The following is a 19,521-nucleotide window of genomic DNA, read 5'->3' on the forward strand; positions in this document are numbered from 1 at the left end:
ATGCTCAGGCTGTTGGGTGCCTTATTTACTTGTGTACTACACGGCCAGATATTCAGTATGCAGTCTCTCAGTTGAGCAGATTCATGCATAGCCCGCGGTTGTCACATTGGCAAGCTGTGAAGCGTGTATTCCGGTATTTGCAGGGTACCTTGTCTCTTGGATTGCTTTATCCTGAGGGGGGTGACATGCAGTTATATGCTTACAGTGATTCAGATTGGGCTGGTGATTTTGATACTAGACATTCCACTAGTGGAAATTGTTTCTTTCTTGGCTCTTCATGCATTTCTTGGCTAAGCAAGAAACAGACCACAGTGGCCACTTCGTCTTGTGAGGCAGAGTACAGAGCAGCCTACACTACTGCTGTTGAGTGTGTTTGGCTGCGTTGTCTCATGAGTGATATGGATATTTCAGTGGAGGAGCCTACACCTATCTATACTGATAGTCAGAGTGCCATTGCTGTGGCCAGGAATCCTGTGTTTCATGCTCGCACGAAACACATTGAGATTCACTATTATTTTGTTCGGGAGAGACTCCAGGCAGGAGATATCAGTCTGATTTACTGTCCTACAGATCAGAATGTGGCAGACATCTTCACCAAGGCATTACCACGTCCGAAATTCGAAGCATTCCGCACTGCTTTGAATTTGTTTCCTTTTGGTGGATGATGTACAGTGATCACATATCACTCCAAGGGGGTTTGTTGGGTTTTATGCTGTGTATGCACTCAGAGGAGTGCTAGTGATCATCAGTAGATTATTGGGGCACTTTTTACTTCAGTTAGTGGAGGGTTTTTCCCCCAATTTAGCTTAGTATCACTTATAAGCAGTTTATAAGTGTTTTGGTCCACCTGGCACATTTTATGGCCGGACATGTGAACACATCCTTTTAGGTCACTTTATTATGTGGCTATTGTACTTCACATTACAATCTGAATACACACAAGAGTCGTGTTCTCTCTCTGCTTCTCCACGCTTGTGTTTGCTGTACCTTCAAACCCTAACCCTAACAGTCCAAGGCCTTCATGGTTTTCAACCTAGATCACCTGTTACAGTAGGATTCTCAGGACTTCGACATGATGCAGCACGTAATTTTTTGCAAGATATGCAGGAAATGTTACAAGTTGCGAAGGAATGTATTAGAAGTGCTCAAGACCGAGACAGGTTTTATTCTAATAGACATCGTTCACCCAAAGAGTTCTTTGAAGGAACGATGGTGTATTTGCGAGTTCCGAAAGATTCCGAGACTTTACGGACAGGTCGATCTCCGAAATTATTCCCTAGATACTGTGGACCATTTCGTTTTACACGACGGATTGGTTCAGTTGCATATGAATTGGATTTGCCTTCTCATGTGAAAGTTCATCCTGTATTTCATGTCAGTAGACTTAAGGAAGTACTGGGTGGAACAGATCAATTGGTTACTCCTCAAGAAATTATAGATGTCGAGGACATGACATTTGTTCTGCACGAACTTGAAAAGATTCTTGGATTTCGTGAACGAAGATTGCGTAATACGCTTATCACGGAATACAAGATCAAGTGGAAGGATCGTGTTGAGGAGGACGCTACATGGGAGACATTGACTACTCTTCAGAGAGATTACCCTGGCTTTTTAGTGAGCTCAGGAGTGAGCTCTTAGAGGAAGGGGAGTATGTCATGTGCACAATGTGTATCTACCGTGTGCTACACGCACGTAAGACTAGTTTCGAGGCTTGGGGAAGCTTGGAACTAGGCAGGCTGATTGACGAGTTGAGTTAGGGATAAACTAATGGGCGGGCACCCAAGTATGGTCGGCGGGCGTCCAAGTGTGGACGCCCGATGACCGGCCAAGAGCCTATAAAAGGGTGGCCAAGGTTAGTTATTGGGATATAGAGAATCTCGCGAGTTTGTGAGAGCTCTATGGTCTTGGAGCTTGGATCTAGTGTAGACGTGCACCTGCTTTAAGCAACCGAGGCTGGCAGCAATCTCGAGGCCCGCGAGGGCAGCTTTGTGGCGGTATGGGATGTCGCGAGGAGGAGATTGGTCGGTACGTCAACCTAGTTAGCTCAGCTCGTGGCTCGGTGGGGACAGCCAAGACTGTGGGCTCGGGCTCGCCCACGGCTGTCATGGTTGGGAGGTGAGTCAGGCAGCCGAGGCCGGCAGCAATCTCGAGGCCCGCGAGGGCAGCTTCGTGGCGGTTTGGGACGTCGCGAGGAGGAGATTGGTCGGTACGTCAACCTAGTTAGCTCAGCTCGTGGCTCGGTGGGGACAGCCAAGACTGTGGGCTCGCCCACGGCTGTCATGGTTGGGAGGTGAGTCAGGCCTGCACCCCCTTGTTGTTTGTTTATTCGTTTGTTTGCAGGATTCGAGTCTCGAACCAAGATCGATCACGAGGAGATCGTGGGGATTTGACAGGAGGGGACAAGGGATGCACCAACAGGTGCTTCAATCTATGATGCTGAGGCCACCACATGGTCCTTCATGGAGCTATTGGATCCTTCAATATTGATGCCTGTCTCAAGGCATATGTGTTCGGCATCAACATTCACATCTTCATCGAACACATCTACATTTGGGTGCTCTGCCCTAGCCCATGAGCCTAAAAGGATGACCCAAGCATCCATTGCTTGGAAACGTCGTCGCAAAAGGATCTTCACCGGCATCGAGGGGGGGTTCTTTCTCAGTTTTGTGTTTTTGTTTATGTTTGGGTCTAGGGTTCTCTGCCTGGGCTGTCTCCCAAAATTTGAGTATTTTTGGAAGTCTTTTTGGAGTATTCACACCAAAACAACCTAGACACTGCCCACACCACTGGGTGCACGCCCATGCCATCTCTAATCTTCGGCATGAACAGCATAATCCTTGATTAGGATAATCAATTAAGACAGCATATAGGTCATCATCATCAGTAACATCATCATCTTCATTACTATGAGTGTTAGCATTAGCATCATCAACAATATTATCATCTTCAGCATCACCATGGAGGGCACAGGACCCCTGTCGGCAGCCAGCAGGTGACGTAGGCAGCAGGTGGCAGCATTATGTTGAAGGCCAGCCAGGTATGGACAAGGCATTAAGTGAAGCACAACATTTTTGGGATTTTAACCATAAATATTTGTCCAAGCAGCAGGCCTGCTGGCCGACCAGCACTCCAATTATATATATAAGCATGAAGTCATTATTCGGTCATGTCAGTCAGTCATTCATCATTTTCAGAAAGTAGAAGTCATCATCCATCATGTAGAAGGGGCCAAAGGTCACCCCTAAGGGGCTGATCAAGGGCCCAACCATGTACGGACATAGTCACCTTTTTGAACCATGTTAAATACAAGAAAACTTGACACCAACTATCTCTCTCCACTATCTTAATCATGTTTAATCAACATCTTGTTCTTAATTAGGCTTAGGGTTGTGGATTAGTACAGCAAAGGCTTCCACACATGCAACATTGGTATCAGAGCATTCAGGCTCAGCCCACTAAGCATAGTCCCAAGGAAGGTGCACAGGTCCAGTAGAAGAACAGGTGCATCACGATACTGGAACTTGGAGACTAAGGATTGCTAGATCTTTGTTGTTGGTGTTGCCAATATCTCCGAGCTCTCAATTTATGTTTCCTATTGTGGCACCTAATCCTATTCAATCTCTCAAAAAACTTCACAATGGGGTAAAAGTCCTCCATCTACTAAAGGAAATCCTCTTGTTGAATTTTGAAACCTGCTTCAAACTTGGGTGCACTTGAAAACAAGGTCTGCCTCATGTTTGCAACCAGGCTCTCATTTTGATACATGGGTGTCATCTTCCTCTTGGATTTTGCTTGCTATTGAAGAAGTTGTCTTGCTTCCAAAAGCAGCTTTCAGTTGAGCTTGAGTAGATCATACACATGCAACTCAAAACTGTTGGAACTGTGTGCTAAAGTGTCTTGTAGAATAGTCCAGCCGTAGAGGAGTTGACCAACAAGCTAGCATGTTAGAGCTGGATTATAAAATCCCTAAATGCTTTTTAGTTTGCCCGGCTAGTCTGTTGCCAAAAACCCCTTCCCTGCGTGTACTTTCATTTTAGGCTGCTCCTCTAACCTACTACCAACTTTTTCCTTCCCTGCCGATACTTTTTCCTACCACTTGCTCGAAAACTCATTTACATAATCATGGTGTTGGGTGGCCAATTGTGTAGCTGCCTTGTGCAATATCGTCAAAGCTTTTAAGACTGCAGCTCTGGCTCATGAGTCATGTGACACTCCTGCCCTGTCACTCTCTTGCATATCTTAACATTACAGGAAAACTTCAGTGCTTTGCGGAAGAATTTCTTCTTTTGTTGTGTCTTCATGGACACTTTCTTTCACAGTGGTGTCTTTGTGGACACTTTTTTCTGTAGTGGTGTCTTCTTTGAAGCTTCTTTCTTCATCTCCTGACATGGTGAATGGTTGGGTGGTTTTTCATGACCTCAGTTTTACAATCCATGGAATGCTCTCGTTGTAGGTAGCCAAGTTGGGTCGCAACCAAAAGCTTTGATACCAATGTAACATGCAACCAATATGATCGTGTACGCACATCAAGGCCTTCTTTATACCTTTATGTTAGTTAGCATGAAGCAATCGACTTTAATCTTTATTCAGAGGAGATAAGAGCTGTAGAGATAGAATGTAAAGTTGACACTAGATTGGGTTCCAATCTACACATTTAAGGGCTCCCTCCTACAAGCAAGAGTATTTGCTTTATTGCTTTGGAGAACTTCTTTACATAGCAGAAAACTTCCTGATGACGGTTGTTGAGGATTCCCAAACGCAAGGATGATATAGATCAAACGTTGGTTGAACCATCAAATGGATTGAAGACAACTGTGAAGCCACTTCAGAAGCCTTATGCACACCTAGATCTGCTGAGGGAGTGCAAGTGTATTTGGCCCTCCTTGCTCTATTTCTCATGACGAAACCCATGCCCGGACACTAGACAAGTGGAAGAAGACATGGGGACAGGGTCCATAAGATTTGATTAAGAAAAAGCACCAATTTTGGTCAAAAAGCAAGAAAAAGCAAAAAGTCAATCTAGGTTGACCGTGAGCCAGGGGCACCACTGGCAAGAGAAGACTGAGCCAAACCAAAAACCTAAAAGTTGCTTTTCCAAAAAGTAGCTCCAGGGCCAAAAAGCAAGGCTCTGAAGTTAGAAAAGCAAAAGCTAAATAACTTTAATAACAAAAGTTAATAATATTTTATTATTGAAAAGCAAAAAGGCAAAAGCAAAGAGTAAAAAGGCAAAAGCCAAGCAAGGATAAGCTTTTGGGAAAAAGCAAGGCCCTCTTCAAGTATAAAAGAAGCATGAGCCTCTCTTGAGCATCAAGTTGGAGAACAACCTCTTCATCTTTAAGGTGTTGCCATCTCCGTTGAAGCTTGGAAATCATCTTCTTGATCATGAACCAAACCATGGAGTTTTTCATCGTTGCCCGCTGATTCAGAGTGCCTTTATCGGCCGTAGTGCCATGTCATCATCTGTCCGTACGACTATATGGATCCGTACGGACATGTGCAGAGAGCTGTGTGGACTGAAAATTTCAGAAACCCTAAAATTTTTAGAAACTCTAAAAATTGCTTTTTGTAGGTTTTTATCGCCCACAAAAACCATTAAAACAGGTTTTATATTAGTTTTCTTGACAGAAAGAGCTTTTACATGGTTTTCTTCATCGACAAGGTTGTAGGATTACTCCTGGGGTGAGCGAGTGATACTTGGGATTGGGACTTGGACTTGGACTTGGACTTGGACTTGGATTTGGATTTGGTACGAGCTTGGTTAGAGATTCTTGTGGGTCATCCTCGTGGTGTCTTTGAAATCAGAGATCTCGTGCCGCCCCGAAATTGACATCGACATCGACTTGGATATCCTACATCGGCATATGTGTTTGCTATGTATTCATTGATTGTATTGATCTTGGCCAGCCTGCCCGTGGATTGTTCTTGAATGAATTCGTGAAAGGGGACGGGGCGTGTTCCCCGTTCAGTGTGGTGTATTGTGCAAGATCCCTGTTCCCTTCTTTCTCTTCCCTCTCTCTCTCTCTCTATCGTTATCTTTTGGATATGTGGTTGAGTCTCTCACGGCACACCCCTTTGGGCTTACAGCAAGAATGAAGGCTGAATGCTGAAGAAGACTTTAGGATGCCTTGGACTGAAGCACAATGAAGTGGTTGGCTGAGATTATGTATGCACAAGCCCTAGGACTCAAGCACACATAACTTTTGCTCTTGTTTACTACTGAAGCTATGAGAGAGAGAGAGATGATTTATGCAAGGGATTGAAGTGCTCTTATATATGTTTCCCTAGATGCTGGTCGGTTTCTCTACTGCTGTCGGCTTGCTCTTACACTCACGACTGTTGAAAATAGCAATTACTGTTGCCTTCCATGCCATCTCTTCATGTGTGGGGCTGGGCTGCCCTTGCTGTTGGCCGACAGGCCTGTATAGGCTGCTTGCCATGTTGGCCCCTTGGTTGGCCACCAAAAACCCTTGGTTGGCCTCCTTTTGGTGGCCTTTGGGCTGCCAAGTGCAAAGCACCTAGGATGGCCCTTGGGCTGGCCTAAAGCCTCAAGTACCCTTGCTAATCAATGCTTCTACATGCTTTGATTGTTCTGCAAGTGGGTTAAGTGACAAACTTTGACACCAAAGGCTTGGAAAGACTTACGTAGCTTGTGATAAAGTTGCACAATGTGGAAGCAAAACATAGGGGAGAGAGAGAGAGAGAGAGAGAGAGAGAGAGAGAGAGAGAGAGAGAGAGACATCAGACAATGAATATCATGTCATGTAGCAAGAGGCTTTTATAGAAGATAGCCGTAGGAGAAGAAAACACAGCCCCACAGGGAAACGCTGCCACCAAAGCTGAAGCACAGCACCCTTGGAAGAAAAAACGCAGCCACCAATGTGTAAACACAGTCTTCAGGATGAAAACTCAGCAGCCAGATGGAAAACGCAGCAGCAAGATGCACAAAACGCAGCACCAAAACTGAAAACGCAGCACCTTCTTGCTCCAAAAAAAATGCAGATCTTCATACAGATGACAAAACTCACTGCCGCCGCCTTGAGGTGCCGGTCACCTAAGCGATTGATACCATGATGAAGGTGCACAATGCGGAAGCAAAACATAGGAGAGAGAGAGAGAGAGAGAGAGAGAGAGAGAGAGATTAGACAATGAATATCCTGTTATGTAGCAAGAGGCTTTTACAATGGCAATATCAGCGAGCAAATGGTGTAGAACATGTGCCTGTCAAATAGATTGGATGGATAGGGCCCCCTTTTATAGTGATGCAAGGGAGCTGGCCGATTGCCCATGACCAACTAAAAAGGAAGAAAAATAGGATAAAACTCGTAAATAGGCATTTCCCCAAATACACTGAGATGCACAATTTATAACAACTCGTGCTTGACATCTCCCTGGACTAGGGCTCACAGTGGGGTCAGGTGTACGACAAATAATCCTAAAACGGTACTAAAGCTGTACAAGTATAGCACCGATGATGAGCTAGTGTGTCACATGGCACCTTAGTGCATGGGTGCATGTGGGCGGTTGTGTGTGAGAGAGAGAGAGAGAGAGAGTAAACTCCACGGGAGGTCAAAAAATGGCCTATGGATACAAGCAGGATGCATAATTACAAGCCATTACATCAGATAAGGATTGGGCCAAGAAGAAACAAACAGAAAAACAAAAAACCTACTAATCAATAGGAGGGGAGAGCCTGTTGATTTTGGAGTGTGAAAGTCCTGAATGATAGCACTTCCTTTGCGAAAGATCGCCCATTTTCTTGCTTTGTGTGCTCCCCTCATCTTCTCTAATTCTATTGAGCTGTGCTGGTGCAAGTTCTTATGCTATCCGTACCTTTTAAGGTTCTGGATTGCTGAAGGATATCAGTTCTGTCTTCATTTCTTTTGAACATGATCACTTCACGATCATTGTGTTTCCAGTACGGCTTCTTTCTTTCATTTGATTATCAGGGTAGGGTGGCACAGAACACTTTGTTTGAATCTCCATGAAGTTATCCTCCATGCGGTACCATCGATTTGGGAAGACCTCCTACACGTACTTGAAGAGCTAAAGACTCTTTCTGTTTGTGCTATTTGAGCTTTGAGGTCACAATTGTGTACTGGCAGCCTCTTTTGTTGATCTTGCGTCTGCCATGTTTTCCACATGCTTGCAAGTTTCAGACTTGAGCCAAGGCAGCATGCCATCATGTGTGTGTGTGTGTGAGAGAGAGAGAGAGAGAGAGAGAGAGAGAGATGCTTCCATGATATTTGTATTTTACTCTTCTAAACATTACAGGTATAATCAAGCCGCTTTCTGCTATGAGGAGCTAATCATGATGCAGACCTCTAATGCATCATGGCATTTAAAATATGCTGAGGCAAGTGAATCCTCTTAGTAAGGAGTCTCATCCAAAGTTTTTTTGTGCACCAAAAAGGTTCAAGATCCCAACTTTTTCAAGTGTTTTCCTCTTATGTTAGGTGCAATACACGATTGGAGGCCTGGAGAGCTTAAAAATCGCGAAGAAATACTATGCATCAGCCATCAAGCTAAGTGCTGGCAAGAACTTCCGTGCACTGTATGGACTTTGCCTGGTAAGCATACATCCTGGGGTGGAGCACTGAGCCCGGCTTATTGTAAAGTGATTAACAATAGGTTAATGTATACTGATTGTGTGACTGGACAGTGCGGTGCTGCAATAAATCAAGCAAAGGGACGGAATAAAGATGAGAAGGAGAGCGTAGACCTGCAAATGTTGGCTACATCTGTCATACTAAAAGAATACAAGCAAAAGGATCCAAAGAAAACCGCTTTGGTAACTTCTGTTCTGGAGAAGCTAAAACTTTGAAAAGGTAAAAGTGGACTGTTGACTTAATGGTCAAGATCCAAAGCTATAACTTATGGACTCCTGATAGGCTGGTGACTCATGTCATTGCTCTGCTGTTGAGAAGCTACACATGATCTTGCCTCACAGGAGGAGATGGACAGTGGGATTCTTTCAGACGTGTGATGTCCAGTTGAGTTTTGCCTCTTAATCACTGGCATAGCATGTAACAGTATATTGACCCGGCCGAGGGGTGGACGAAAAATGGTGGTGTTGGAGCAACTATTTATGCACACTTATATTATTACGATCCTCTGCATGTTGTTTCATAGCATTGATTCGGTGTTAATTGGGCGCGCGCACGCACACTCTCTCTCTCTCTCTCTAAATGCAAAAAAAGAGAGCACATACCAAATAAATAAAAGAAACATGCTATGATTGTGGATGTAGCATAGATAACCCTTTAGCTCCTCCATAATGTTCGATAGGGAAAGAATGAAATGCTTGAATGTTGTGAATCTGCATGGTGACATCACTTCAAATTACAAACCCCTACACATGTACTTCTTGTGACTTATTTGGCTAAAACCTTAACCTAAGATCTAATGAAACACCACAATTGAAAGGCTCAAAATGTTTTAAAAAGGTTGTGAACGTGTAAAAGAAATAATTTCATTATTTATTCACATTACACCCATCAAGATGAATCCTCAGCCAACCATCAAGACCCTTCAAGGAAAAGATATTTCTCCAAGCAAATATTATTCAAAGATTTGAAACCATCCTCCACATTAAAAGTAGCTTTTAAATCAAATTCAAATCAGCACAATTGCAATGTTTAATACTACTAGAACATTATATTGACAAATATGTGTGATGTGCCAAAAGCTGAGCATTTTGAAAAGAACAAGTGCCAAGTTTAGACTTCAAATGAAGATTATTTGTAGTAAAAGTGAAAGCAAAGGAAAAGATAACCTTTTGAGTTTGAAGGTGTTGACAATGGTATGCTTTTTTGGCCTAGTCCAAAGCATATTAACAGCCTATGAGAGGGAGTAGTGAAACAATGGCAATTTGTAAGATTTGAAAACTTTCAAAAGGAGCATGTAATGAGAGCCATTAGAGTATATACTTTAAGCATTCTCATAAGGTATGGCAAGTAGCTAGAAGCTTGTGATACAGGTAGGTGGGTAAGGTAACCAGCCACCATGAAGCTATAAGGCCCAAATGGGAGCTTCCATGTTTTATGCTTTCAGACAATATTACATGATAATGAAAACATTGAAGGTTGGTGATGGTTTGGTATACTTGAGGTAAAGTAGATTAAGTAATTTGTCAATAGTCTAGTTGCATGAATGATTCTGTAGTAGTTTTTGCTTCAAGTTGCATTATTTAGCTTGAAAATTTTGGAGTACGTTGATCTGAGAATGGCTCAGAGGCTCAAATATATTTTTATGTAACTAATAAGTTATTATTTGTGTAATTTTTGAATATTTTATTCCAATCTTTTTTGCAAAAGACTTTTTCTATAGCCAAATATTTATATTTTGTATAAAAATACCTTAATGCTAGGAGATCCCAAGTTGAGTGACATTTTTGGACAATGCTACCGTGTTAGGTTGATTACAATTAACAAAACATTCAATTATAAACAGAAAGATACTTGGATCGTGGAAATTATGCAATATTTTAGAGACTCAATCGTAAATGAAGCTACAAAAGCTTCAATCACATGCATGTATTCTTAACAAGCTTCAATCACATGCATGCATTCTTAACAAGCTCAAACACATGTCAAGCTTTTAGCAAATTCGAAGTATGTTAACCATTCCGTAGGTTAACATGGTTTCACTCGCCCAACCTACCGTAAGGCACTTTGCCATTTTACCCACTCAAACGGGCACTTATCTTTTGTAAGATAGAGTTGAAACATATAAAGCGGCCTTACCTTGAGCTTAATGTCAAATAAGGAAAGTCTAAGGATTTCCTATACATACTTGCTTACTATTTTTTAAGTTTAGTTGGTCAAGTGTGAAAACTAGTCACTTGTATATAAGTCATTTTGATACTAAGCAATACATAATCATTTCCTTGCAATACTTGCTTAAGACTGGTAATAGAGGTCGCACTATTTTTTTAAGTTTGGTCGGCCTAGTGTGCAAACTAGTCACTTGTGTATAAGTCATTTTGACACTAAGCAATGTACAATCATTACCTTGCAATCTTCTCTTCTCTACTCTTACTTACTTATATGCTGTTGGATTCATGCAAGCTAGATGGATGCTTGCTTGAATAGGGTTGCTTAGAGGATTCCCTTTCTTGCATTAGCTTCTTCTTCTTCCCCTACCTTTTGTGAGAGAGAATCACCATGAAGGAAAATCTCTTTTTATCTCCATTTAGGCATAGAAATCTCTTCATTCACCCCATTGGCAAAGGAGTATTTTGGTGTGATAACAGAGTGAGGACACAATGAACGACGAGCTAGCATAACCACATCAGAAAAAAGTTACAATTGCGGCTCTAAGGTAAGGCCCAACGACACATTCTTTGGCAAGACTACGATGAGCTCTTGACTTAAACATATTTATCAATGTTGTTGGGGACTGCTTAACTTTATTCATCCGTCCGTGTTCCAAGCTATTAGGATTGCCTAATATTGCCCGGTGATACTTAGGTCACATTCCCGAAAAACATCTGATTTTGGAGTCTGTTTAGTTTGTTGTTTTTTATTTTGATTTGAAGTTTACTTGCATTAGGACATTCTATTTTCATACCTTTGAAGGAAAAAACCTTGGTTTCTTGGTGAAATGGTCACTTAGTGCTTCTTGAATATATATCTGAAACTGATCTCAAACATGTCTGTTCTGCTCAAGCTAATTGCAAGACAAGGAGGTTCTATGATAGAATGCTCAAGTATGAAAAGGAGGCTGAAGAAACTCTCAAGTGCAATGGAACCTGATTTTGAAGCCCAAAAGGCTTAGATTTCTTTGCATTGAGTCAAGGAATAGCTTAGCAATTGTGATTAGGAGTGGAATCCACTACGAAAACATGAGCATTAAGTTCCATTAGGTGTGGATTAGAGTGGGATAGTTAATTGTGTTCTTGCATGATTGAACTAGTAGCTTAAAAGCATACAAATCTAATAAAAAATAATTAAAAACACTTAATTACTTGCATAACCACCTTAACTAGGATTAGGACCGATAATCACCTCCCATCAAGTCTTAAAAATCTAGAAACTCCAAAAACCAAGCCAAACTAGCTCTCGGGTTGGGGGATGTGAGCCCACAGTCCCACCGCAAAAAAAGATGAATCTAGACACATGAGTCTATAGACATAAGCCTAGAGATGTGAACCTACACACGTGAGTCTAGAAGTCGGTATACCTAATACTGCACCAACCCATTATTACTACCCTAAAGACTAGTAAGAACATACCTACTAATATCCTTAATGATTTTCTTATTATAAAAAGTGTACCAGCTACAATTTCCAAGAAAAATTCTTGTCCTTTGAAATTATTGGGATATTAATTGTACACCAACCTTGTCAATGGCCTATTACATAAAAGTTATTATCCTAGGTAGGCCTATTTCATTAAAACAAAGAACGTGAGTCTAGTTCATACAAAAAAGGTGTGAGCTTACAGATGTGAACTTGCACGTGAGTCTGGAGAGCTCGCCGATGTGAACTTGCATAAAATAAAAAGCTCATTTTTTGTGTTATATTTTTTATTTTTATCCTTGATACAAACCCAATCAAGAATAATTATAATTATTGGAAACAACAATACAATCGACTATAATGCATTAAACCACACTTCCTCAAACCCACGTAGCCTTTGATCCTTCCCAACAAAACGACTAACACTCAACAGAGTACTCCCCTAATAAGAAGGCCAGAATCCTTTGGATCCACGTCAACTAAGGAGTTTTGAAACAAAAAGTGCGGAGAAACAACAAAATACCTAGAAATAGGATTCACCAAATGGTCCTCTGTGCCCCATACTCACCAACTGGCTTTGTAAACAACACCATAAACTTCAAAAAAAGAATACTAAATCACCCTATATATGGGTGAATCTTAAGTAAAAGAGCAGAAACTGGACCAGAAACATTTGGTGTCCATCCTGAGCTCGGTTTATCCTAAGCTAACCACGAACAACCGTAGTTACAACAATCAAGACATGTCTTCTTTGTTACACCATTGGGGACGAATGTTCCACAAAACACCCAAAAACAAGCACACAGTCCTACCTTCTCAAGAAGCCCAATATAGAAGCTTCTTCACCAATGACCCAAGTTCTGGTTCTTCTTTGTTTTGATGAGGAACATGGAAGTTGGGGAAGGGTAAAGAGCCAATGTCTAGGACTATCTCAAACCAAACGGATCCATAAGGGCCAACCTCTGGAGCCATCACACAAATCTATATCCTCAAACAAGAGGAGTGAGAAATAATGTGGGACTATATTGCTAGAACCTCCACATCTTGCAAAAGACTTGACAACTTATCACTTAATGATCGATTTATGATCGGTCTAAAGAGCAAGAGGCCTCGTAACCATCTCTACACAGGTTTGATAGACCTAGTAGACAATTTGCGAAGATAAGAATATAGAAGTCATCCACTTGAATTAAGAAACAGGGAACGTGTCATCTAAAGCCTCAATGGTTGAGGGTGCCCAATTAGCACCAACTAGAGTCCTAGTCAAGGACATGAGCATGGAGGAGTTGGCAAGAAATCTGCTCAACCATTTAGGCTAGTAGTGCCAAGGCCAGCTCCAAGGCTTACCTTGTGGTCTCACTAAGCAAAGGCATTTCTATCCACGAGACAAAATCCTGAATGCCATTTACATTCCATTAATGTTAGCTTTAATAGCACGCTTGATTGAGCTTTGTCTCTAGTTCCAACTAGCACAACATAGCATACATGGATGTTCTGTGGTCGTGGGTGATCTTTTTGAGCTAGCTTTGGGGATGCTCGTCGAACGACGCCATAGAAGTGTGTACATAGCTCTCTTTATGGTTTGGCACCATGGTTGGCTCTTCTTTGATGGGAACATCTACACATAGGCACTAGAGGCCCCCTTTTTTACTAGGCAGGAAAAATCGATCCCCTTGAACAGGCCAAACAACTCCCCTATCTTGCCAAGATTATATCTTAAGGTTAGTAGCTCCAATGGGCATGATCAACAAACACAAAAAATCTATACCTCTATACATGGGGATGACTTTTAAGATGGAGGAACACTTAGCTCATACTACAAAATTTCAAAGCAGTTATTGGCCTCCATGATTTCCAAAGTAGTGGGCTTAAACCCATCATGTCATACTCTGGTCACCTATTTGTGGGTATGTTGAATGAATCTCTTATTAATAACGATGTTATAGATATTTACTCACAATGCTTTTTTGTTCTCTAGTAATCATCACGAGTACTATCCATTGAACCTCTTTTTTATCATTTTATATCAATACAATTTCTGGTCAATTTTTCACACACGTCAACCATTTGTGAAGCCTCCATCCTAGTCAAATTTTTACACATTTCAACCATTTGTAAAACCTCCATCCTAGCCAGCTAGCCAATGAAGCTTTTAATTAAGAAAGATGTATCTACCTAAAGGGTGCAATTCATCTCCCCAGCATGAGTTAAGCATGATTAAGAGTACACCTGCTGCTCAGACTTTATTTACAGAGCTTTGTACACTTACATCAGGGTGGACCGCATCCATATACAGCTAGATGAATTCGGGCATATTACGATCAAGACATGATCATATTTGAGTTTTGACCAAAACTAGAGTAACTACAATTCTTAGTTGTGTGTGTGTGTGTGTGTGTGTGTGTGCGCGTGTGTGAGAGAGAGAGAGAGAGGAAAAAGAGTCTGAATGAAAGCTTATATGTGATGTTTGTTTTTTTCTTGTTATACTAAGATGTTTTGATAGCTTATAAATTTATGAAGGAAGACGACGCCAGCAGGCTTCTTCATTGAAAAGCTTGGAAAGTCTCTAATGCAGAAAGAACACACTAAAACAAACTCATCTGATAGCAGAAGCAAAATTATTGGTAATGTACATGAAATCAAGAGCAACTACTCGGTTGTATACAGCAAGCCCAAACTGATAGCGTTACACAGGTGACAGTTACAAACTATACAGAGCTTTCGCTTGAGAGCATATGATACAAGTTATACATCTGTGGCTTTTGACTCTGGAATACTACAAGGCCAAAAAACACTGAATTTGTTAGCCATTTCACAGAGCATGCTGCATAGCTGCTCTGATTGCATCTTGCTAATGAAGGTTATGAGACAGACCATAATTTGGACCTCTGATGGTCTTTCTTAACCTCAAAACCTGTTGTTCTTCCTACTGCTGTGTAGCTACCACTGGCCATTAGCATTCGTATGAATATTGTTGTTAGAAACAAAGGGAACCAGCCTTTTGTAATCCCTCCTCTTCCCAGGCCCATATGTCTCAAGGACTCTTTCTAGAGCCAGCTTTGTATTTTGGAGTGCAGTTTCCTTTGAAGGCAATACATCCATGCTTCCAGGGTTGGTTGTTGCCACAGCTTGCATGGGAATTGCACCAGATGAACCCGCAGAATATTGTAGAGGGCCACTTCGAGCCTTGAAAGAGCTTTGTGAAACCAGCATTGCAGTTGGCTTCTCTCGGTGATCCTCATCTGCACGCCTGCTGGCAGGTATCGAGGCCATTACACCAGTTAAATCTTGGCTCGCTCCACTCACAGCATTATCAACCTGGAAATTGGAGAGGGTACTACACTTCTGCAGAAGAGCCTCCAAAACCTTCAGTGCTTCACTGCAAAGAGGACCTTCCACTAGTTGTGAGACAGTAGTATAAACCTGAGGGCTTTGAGCAGGTTCCATCGGAGCGTACTGAAGAAGGGCCTTCAGCAATAAAAGGGTTACCCGTTGATACTCAGGAGGAACATTCTCAAGCAGACGAAAAAGATGACCAAAAGCAAGGGCTGAATGACGAGGGAACCATTCTGAACACAGGAGAGGACACAATCTCTCCAGGAATCCATCAATAGTTGTGGACTGAGCCTCTGAGTATGAACGGAAAACTGATGCCATATCATCCAAACCTTTTGCTTCACACCAATCTGATATATTACCAGCCACAAAACAAGCTCTCTGATATTGCTGCTGGAGAGGAGACTCAAAGCCAAAGATAGAGGAGTTTTGCTCATTCTGCAACTGTAAGCAAAGCCAAGGCAGCATGCCAATGATGTGCATGAGAAGGCGAGTCTCAGAGCTCCCTAAAATACAGTCACAGAAGTCCAAAGTAATACGAGAAAGAACCTCGATAGCTGATGCATGACTGAGTGTTGACATAAGGCCCTTCAGCACTAAGGGCTGCACACCTTCAAACATGGGGGGTTTGGCCCTGTCAGTACCAACATCATCCTCTTTCCTCCCTATATCATACCCCCTAGAATCGAGACGCCCCAAGTCTTTTTCCTTAAGGTTTTTCTCATTCTCATCCCTGGGCATATTAGAAAGTAAAACATTCTCTGTTGTCCGATCATGGAAGGAGAGGCGATCAATAATCCGAGCAAACAGCTCTAAGACTTGGGTATAAATATGAACATAGTCAGTATGAAGCATTGCCACACAACCCCAAAATAGCTGGGGATAAAGGATCACTTTCTCTGGTTCCATAATCTCCACAATGACCTGCAAAGACAACAAGATCTCCATAATAAATCCAAGCACCGGTGGTGAAGGATTGCTAAAGCACCGATGCAGGCATCGCAATAGTGATACACACGTGTCACTGGTTACACCTGGACGCAGTGCCCTAAAGATCTGATGTGATCGGCATGCCAGGTGGCGAGATGAGCATTCCATAGCCCACTTAAGGGCTTCTTCACCCCACCTCTCACGAAGATCCCCCTGAAAGAAAATGGCATCAACAACACTTTGAACAAGGGCAGCAAGCAGGGCTGCACTTGGAAGATCAACCCGTGTCAAGGTGATGTCCTCATGTTCCCACATCATGCTACCCTTCTTTGATTGCACATATTTCATTAAGCTCTCCACCTGCTTCTTATCTTCACCATCTCCGTACTCTCCAATACTGTAAGATTCCAGGGGTCTTCCTGCAAGGGAGTAGAGAAGATTCACAAGTAGCTGCTGGCAGTGCTCAAGTACAATATCCTCAGAGCTGTCCATAGATACAAAAGTTACATGAAAAAGCAAAGGAAGATGACCACGGAAGTCCTCATCATTCTCATATGCTATCTCTGCCAGAAGAATCAGTGCAATATCTGCCTTAGAAAGCCAGTGGTTATGACCCTGCAAAACTGATTGGAACTCTCCTATCACAGCAGGAGTGCTGGATCGAACCTCTTCCATCATAGAGGTGGGTGTCTCAATGTGATAGTCACCACTATCCCTTGATAAATGCCGGCTTTTGAGACTTCCTGTAGAGGTTCGGACTCCCATTAAGGGACCTGATATGGTCAATGGCCCTGATCCAGTAAAAAGTTGTCCTGATCTCCCTGTGTACATTTCTGGCATGGCATTCAAGGGACCTGACATACTCCGACCTGTTGCCGTCCGCCAGCTTAGGTTGCCACTCACATTACGCAGTTGGCCTTCCAAGGAGCTCCGAATAAGCAATGGTGACATAGGAGGAAGAGGATCCAGCATTTGCATCTGCTGTGGACCCTGTGAGAATTCAAGCACAGGGTTTGAGCTGCCAATCTCAAAAGCAGTGTCCATTGCACGTTTAACTTGTTCTGGTTGGTCATCAATCATACGCTGTGCTAGTTCACAAACCAGGTGATCTATCGTCTGCTGCGGAGAGACTCTAGCCAGGTACAGGCTGATTCTCTTGGCTACAGAGAAGTATGTTGCAAAAGCACCACTTATCTCCCCTGAAGCATTTGAATCACAATCTTCAATACCCTTAGTAATCAGAAAATCAAGTACAGGACCAACATTTCGCACCTTCTTTGCAACTGTGCTCCACAGCTGCTCAATTTCATCAGGGAACTGATCACCATGACGCCAAGTGACATAATACATGCTTTTTAATAGCCGCTCGCACCAGCCGGTGTACTTGAGAATCCAAAGCTGGAGATTTTCTATCCATGGTGCCATACATGTTAGCACTTGATGCTGTGCAATTATGTCCACTGCATCTAACTGTCTCTGCATGATCTCCTCACAAAGGTATTCGCTAAGCTCGGGATGCTCTTTTGCCAGCTTAGCAGACAGCTGATACTGGAACTGTTGATAGGAGTCTGGCAGATTACCTACCACAGCTGCACGATACCTGCCAGTACCCTCTCCTTCTTCTGCCCATTCACGTGCAGACAGGGTTTCCAGCATTTGCAAAGCATCATCCCTGATCTGCCTGGATGTGTCAACCACTTTATAGAGGATCAGACTCAACAGCCTTTGTATTTCACATTTTGGAATCTCCTGCCGCATGTAGACCTCAGCTAGGACACTGAAGTACCCATCCGCAATGGATGGATCAGAAGAATAGCACTACATTCCCATCAACATACAAGTCAGCAGCTTGATCTTATGCCATTTTAAAGTAGAAAACAGATGATATAGTTTTTAGAGTAGAAAATAGATGATCTAGATTTTAGTTCCACTTCTTACTTGATCAATGCATGCGGGGAAAAGGTCCAGATTGCTTTGCAGAAGATTCATCAGAGCAGTTTTGGCCAGTTGGATTTTAAATTGGCTTCCCCTTTGCCTGTCCCTGCCTCCAGCAGCAGTACGAAAGGCATCCACAGCTCCTGCCATACCAAACTTGGAATGTGAAGGCGTGCGTGGATCTGCAGGAGAATAACCGATGGGCATTTTAGAACTGTGATCAAGAAAGAGACCATTGATCCAAGTGATAACCCTTCCAGTCATCTTTCTTGCACTGTCATCAAAGCAGGGTCCATAGAGCAATCCAGCCATTGCATTCATGGCCATCCACTGCACAGCTTCCACCTGATCATTGATTTCTCTCTCCAGGTTAATTTTCTCCATGGAGTCCTTAGTGCGCACACTCTGCGCTGACTTGTACCGTTCAATTTCTCGGCGGTAATCACTCACGGAGTCTTGACCCCATGTGTTCACTGAATCATCACACCAAGAGGAAAGGAGATCAAAAAGCCTCTTTCTGGTCTGGGGTTTAAGCCTTTCTGAATTTGCTTTGACCAACTCAGGGGATAGTGCCCTCAATACAGAGGCTAGGGAATACCGTAGAGGCTGCAAGTCCTGGAAGTATTCTTGTGGTGCCGAGCAGATGTGTGTTACGGTTTCCTCAATGAACCGGGCAAAGTGAATCCGTAGCGTGGGCTTTCTGGCAAGCATACCTGGCCAGATAGTATCAGCAACCATACGATAAACATTACCCACATGAACTCGAATGTCATCACGGCGGAGTTTCTGGCTCTGTAAGCCACCAAAGATAAAACCATGTATGTGCTATCAGTACAGAAAGATATGAGCATTTCAATACAACAAATGCTTCGAAAGTAAACATGGAAGAAAGCACACAAGTGATCAACACCCACATATCTGGAATCTTTGAGAAAATGTAAAGGTTGGATAGTCCAAGAGGATATTACTCAATTAGCCTTAATGCTTGAGATAATAAAGATCCAGAAGCATAATACCCTTGCAAAGACACACAGGGTGAAGATTGGATGAAGTACAACCCCTTCATAAAGATCTTTCAGGAA

General features: G+C 42.6%; 2 protein-coding genes across 2 annotated transcripts in view; one reads left to right on the forward strand and one right to left on the reverse strand.

Moving 5' to 3' along the window:
- Positions 1-9,126, forward strand: part of LOC147611940 (uncharacterized) — a 50,064-nt gene extending 40,938 nt beyond the window's left edge. Inside the window, exons 7-9 of the mRNA XM_086783804.1 lie at positions 8,272-8,353; positions 8,454-8,567; positions 8,660-9,126. Of these exons, the coding sequence (XP_086639930.1) occupies positions 8,272-8,353; positions 8,454-8,567; positions 8,660-8,821 (358 nt within the window). The 3' untranslated portion in view covers positions 8,822-9,126. The remainder of the gene's footprint in view (positions 1-8,271; positions 8,354-8,453; positions 8,568-8,659) is intronic.
- Positions 9,127-14,824: 5,698 nt separating this feature from the next.
- LOC147611941 (ARM repeat superfamily protein) overlaps positions 14,825-19,521 on the reverse strand; it is a 67,978-nt gene continuing 63,281 nt past the window's right edge. The window contains exons 15-16 of the mRNA XM_086783805.1: positions 18,443-19,231; positions 14,825-18,322 (exon numbers count right to left, since the gene is read on the reverse strand). Coding sequence (XP_086639931.1) covers positions 15,179-18,322; positions 18,443-19,231 — 3,933 coding nt within the window. The 3' untranslated portion in view covers positions 14,825-15,178. The remainder of the gene's footprint in view (positions 18,323-18,442; positions 19,232-19,521) is intronic.

Source organism: Cibotium barometz, chromosome 46 (genome assembly GCF_041138505.1).
Source record: "Cibotium barometz isolate CiBa-2024 chromosome 46, ASM4113850v1, whole genome shotgun sequence".
NCBI classification, from domain to species: domain Eukaryota; kingdom Viridiplantae; phylum Streptophyta; class Polypodiopsida; order Cyatheales; family Cibotiaceae; genus Cibotium; species Cibotium barometz.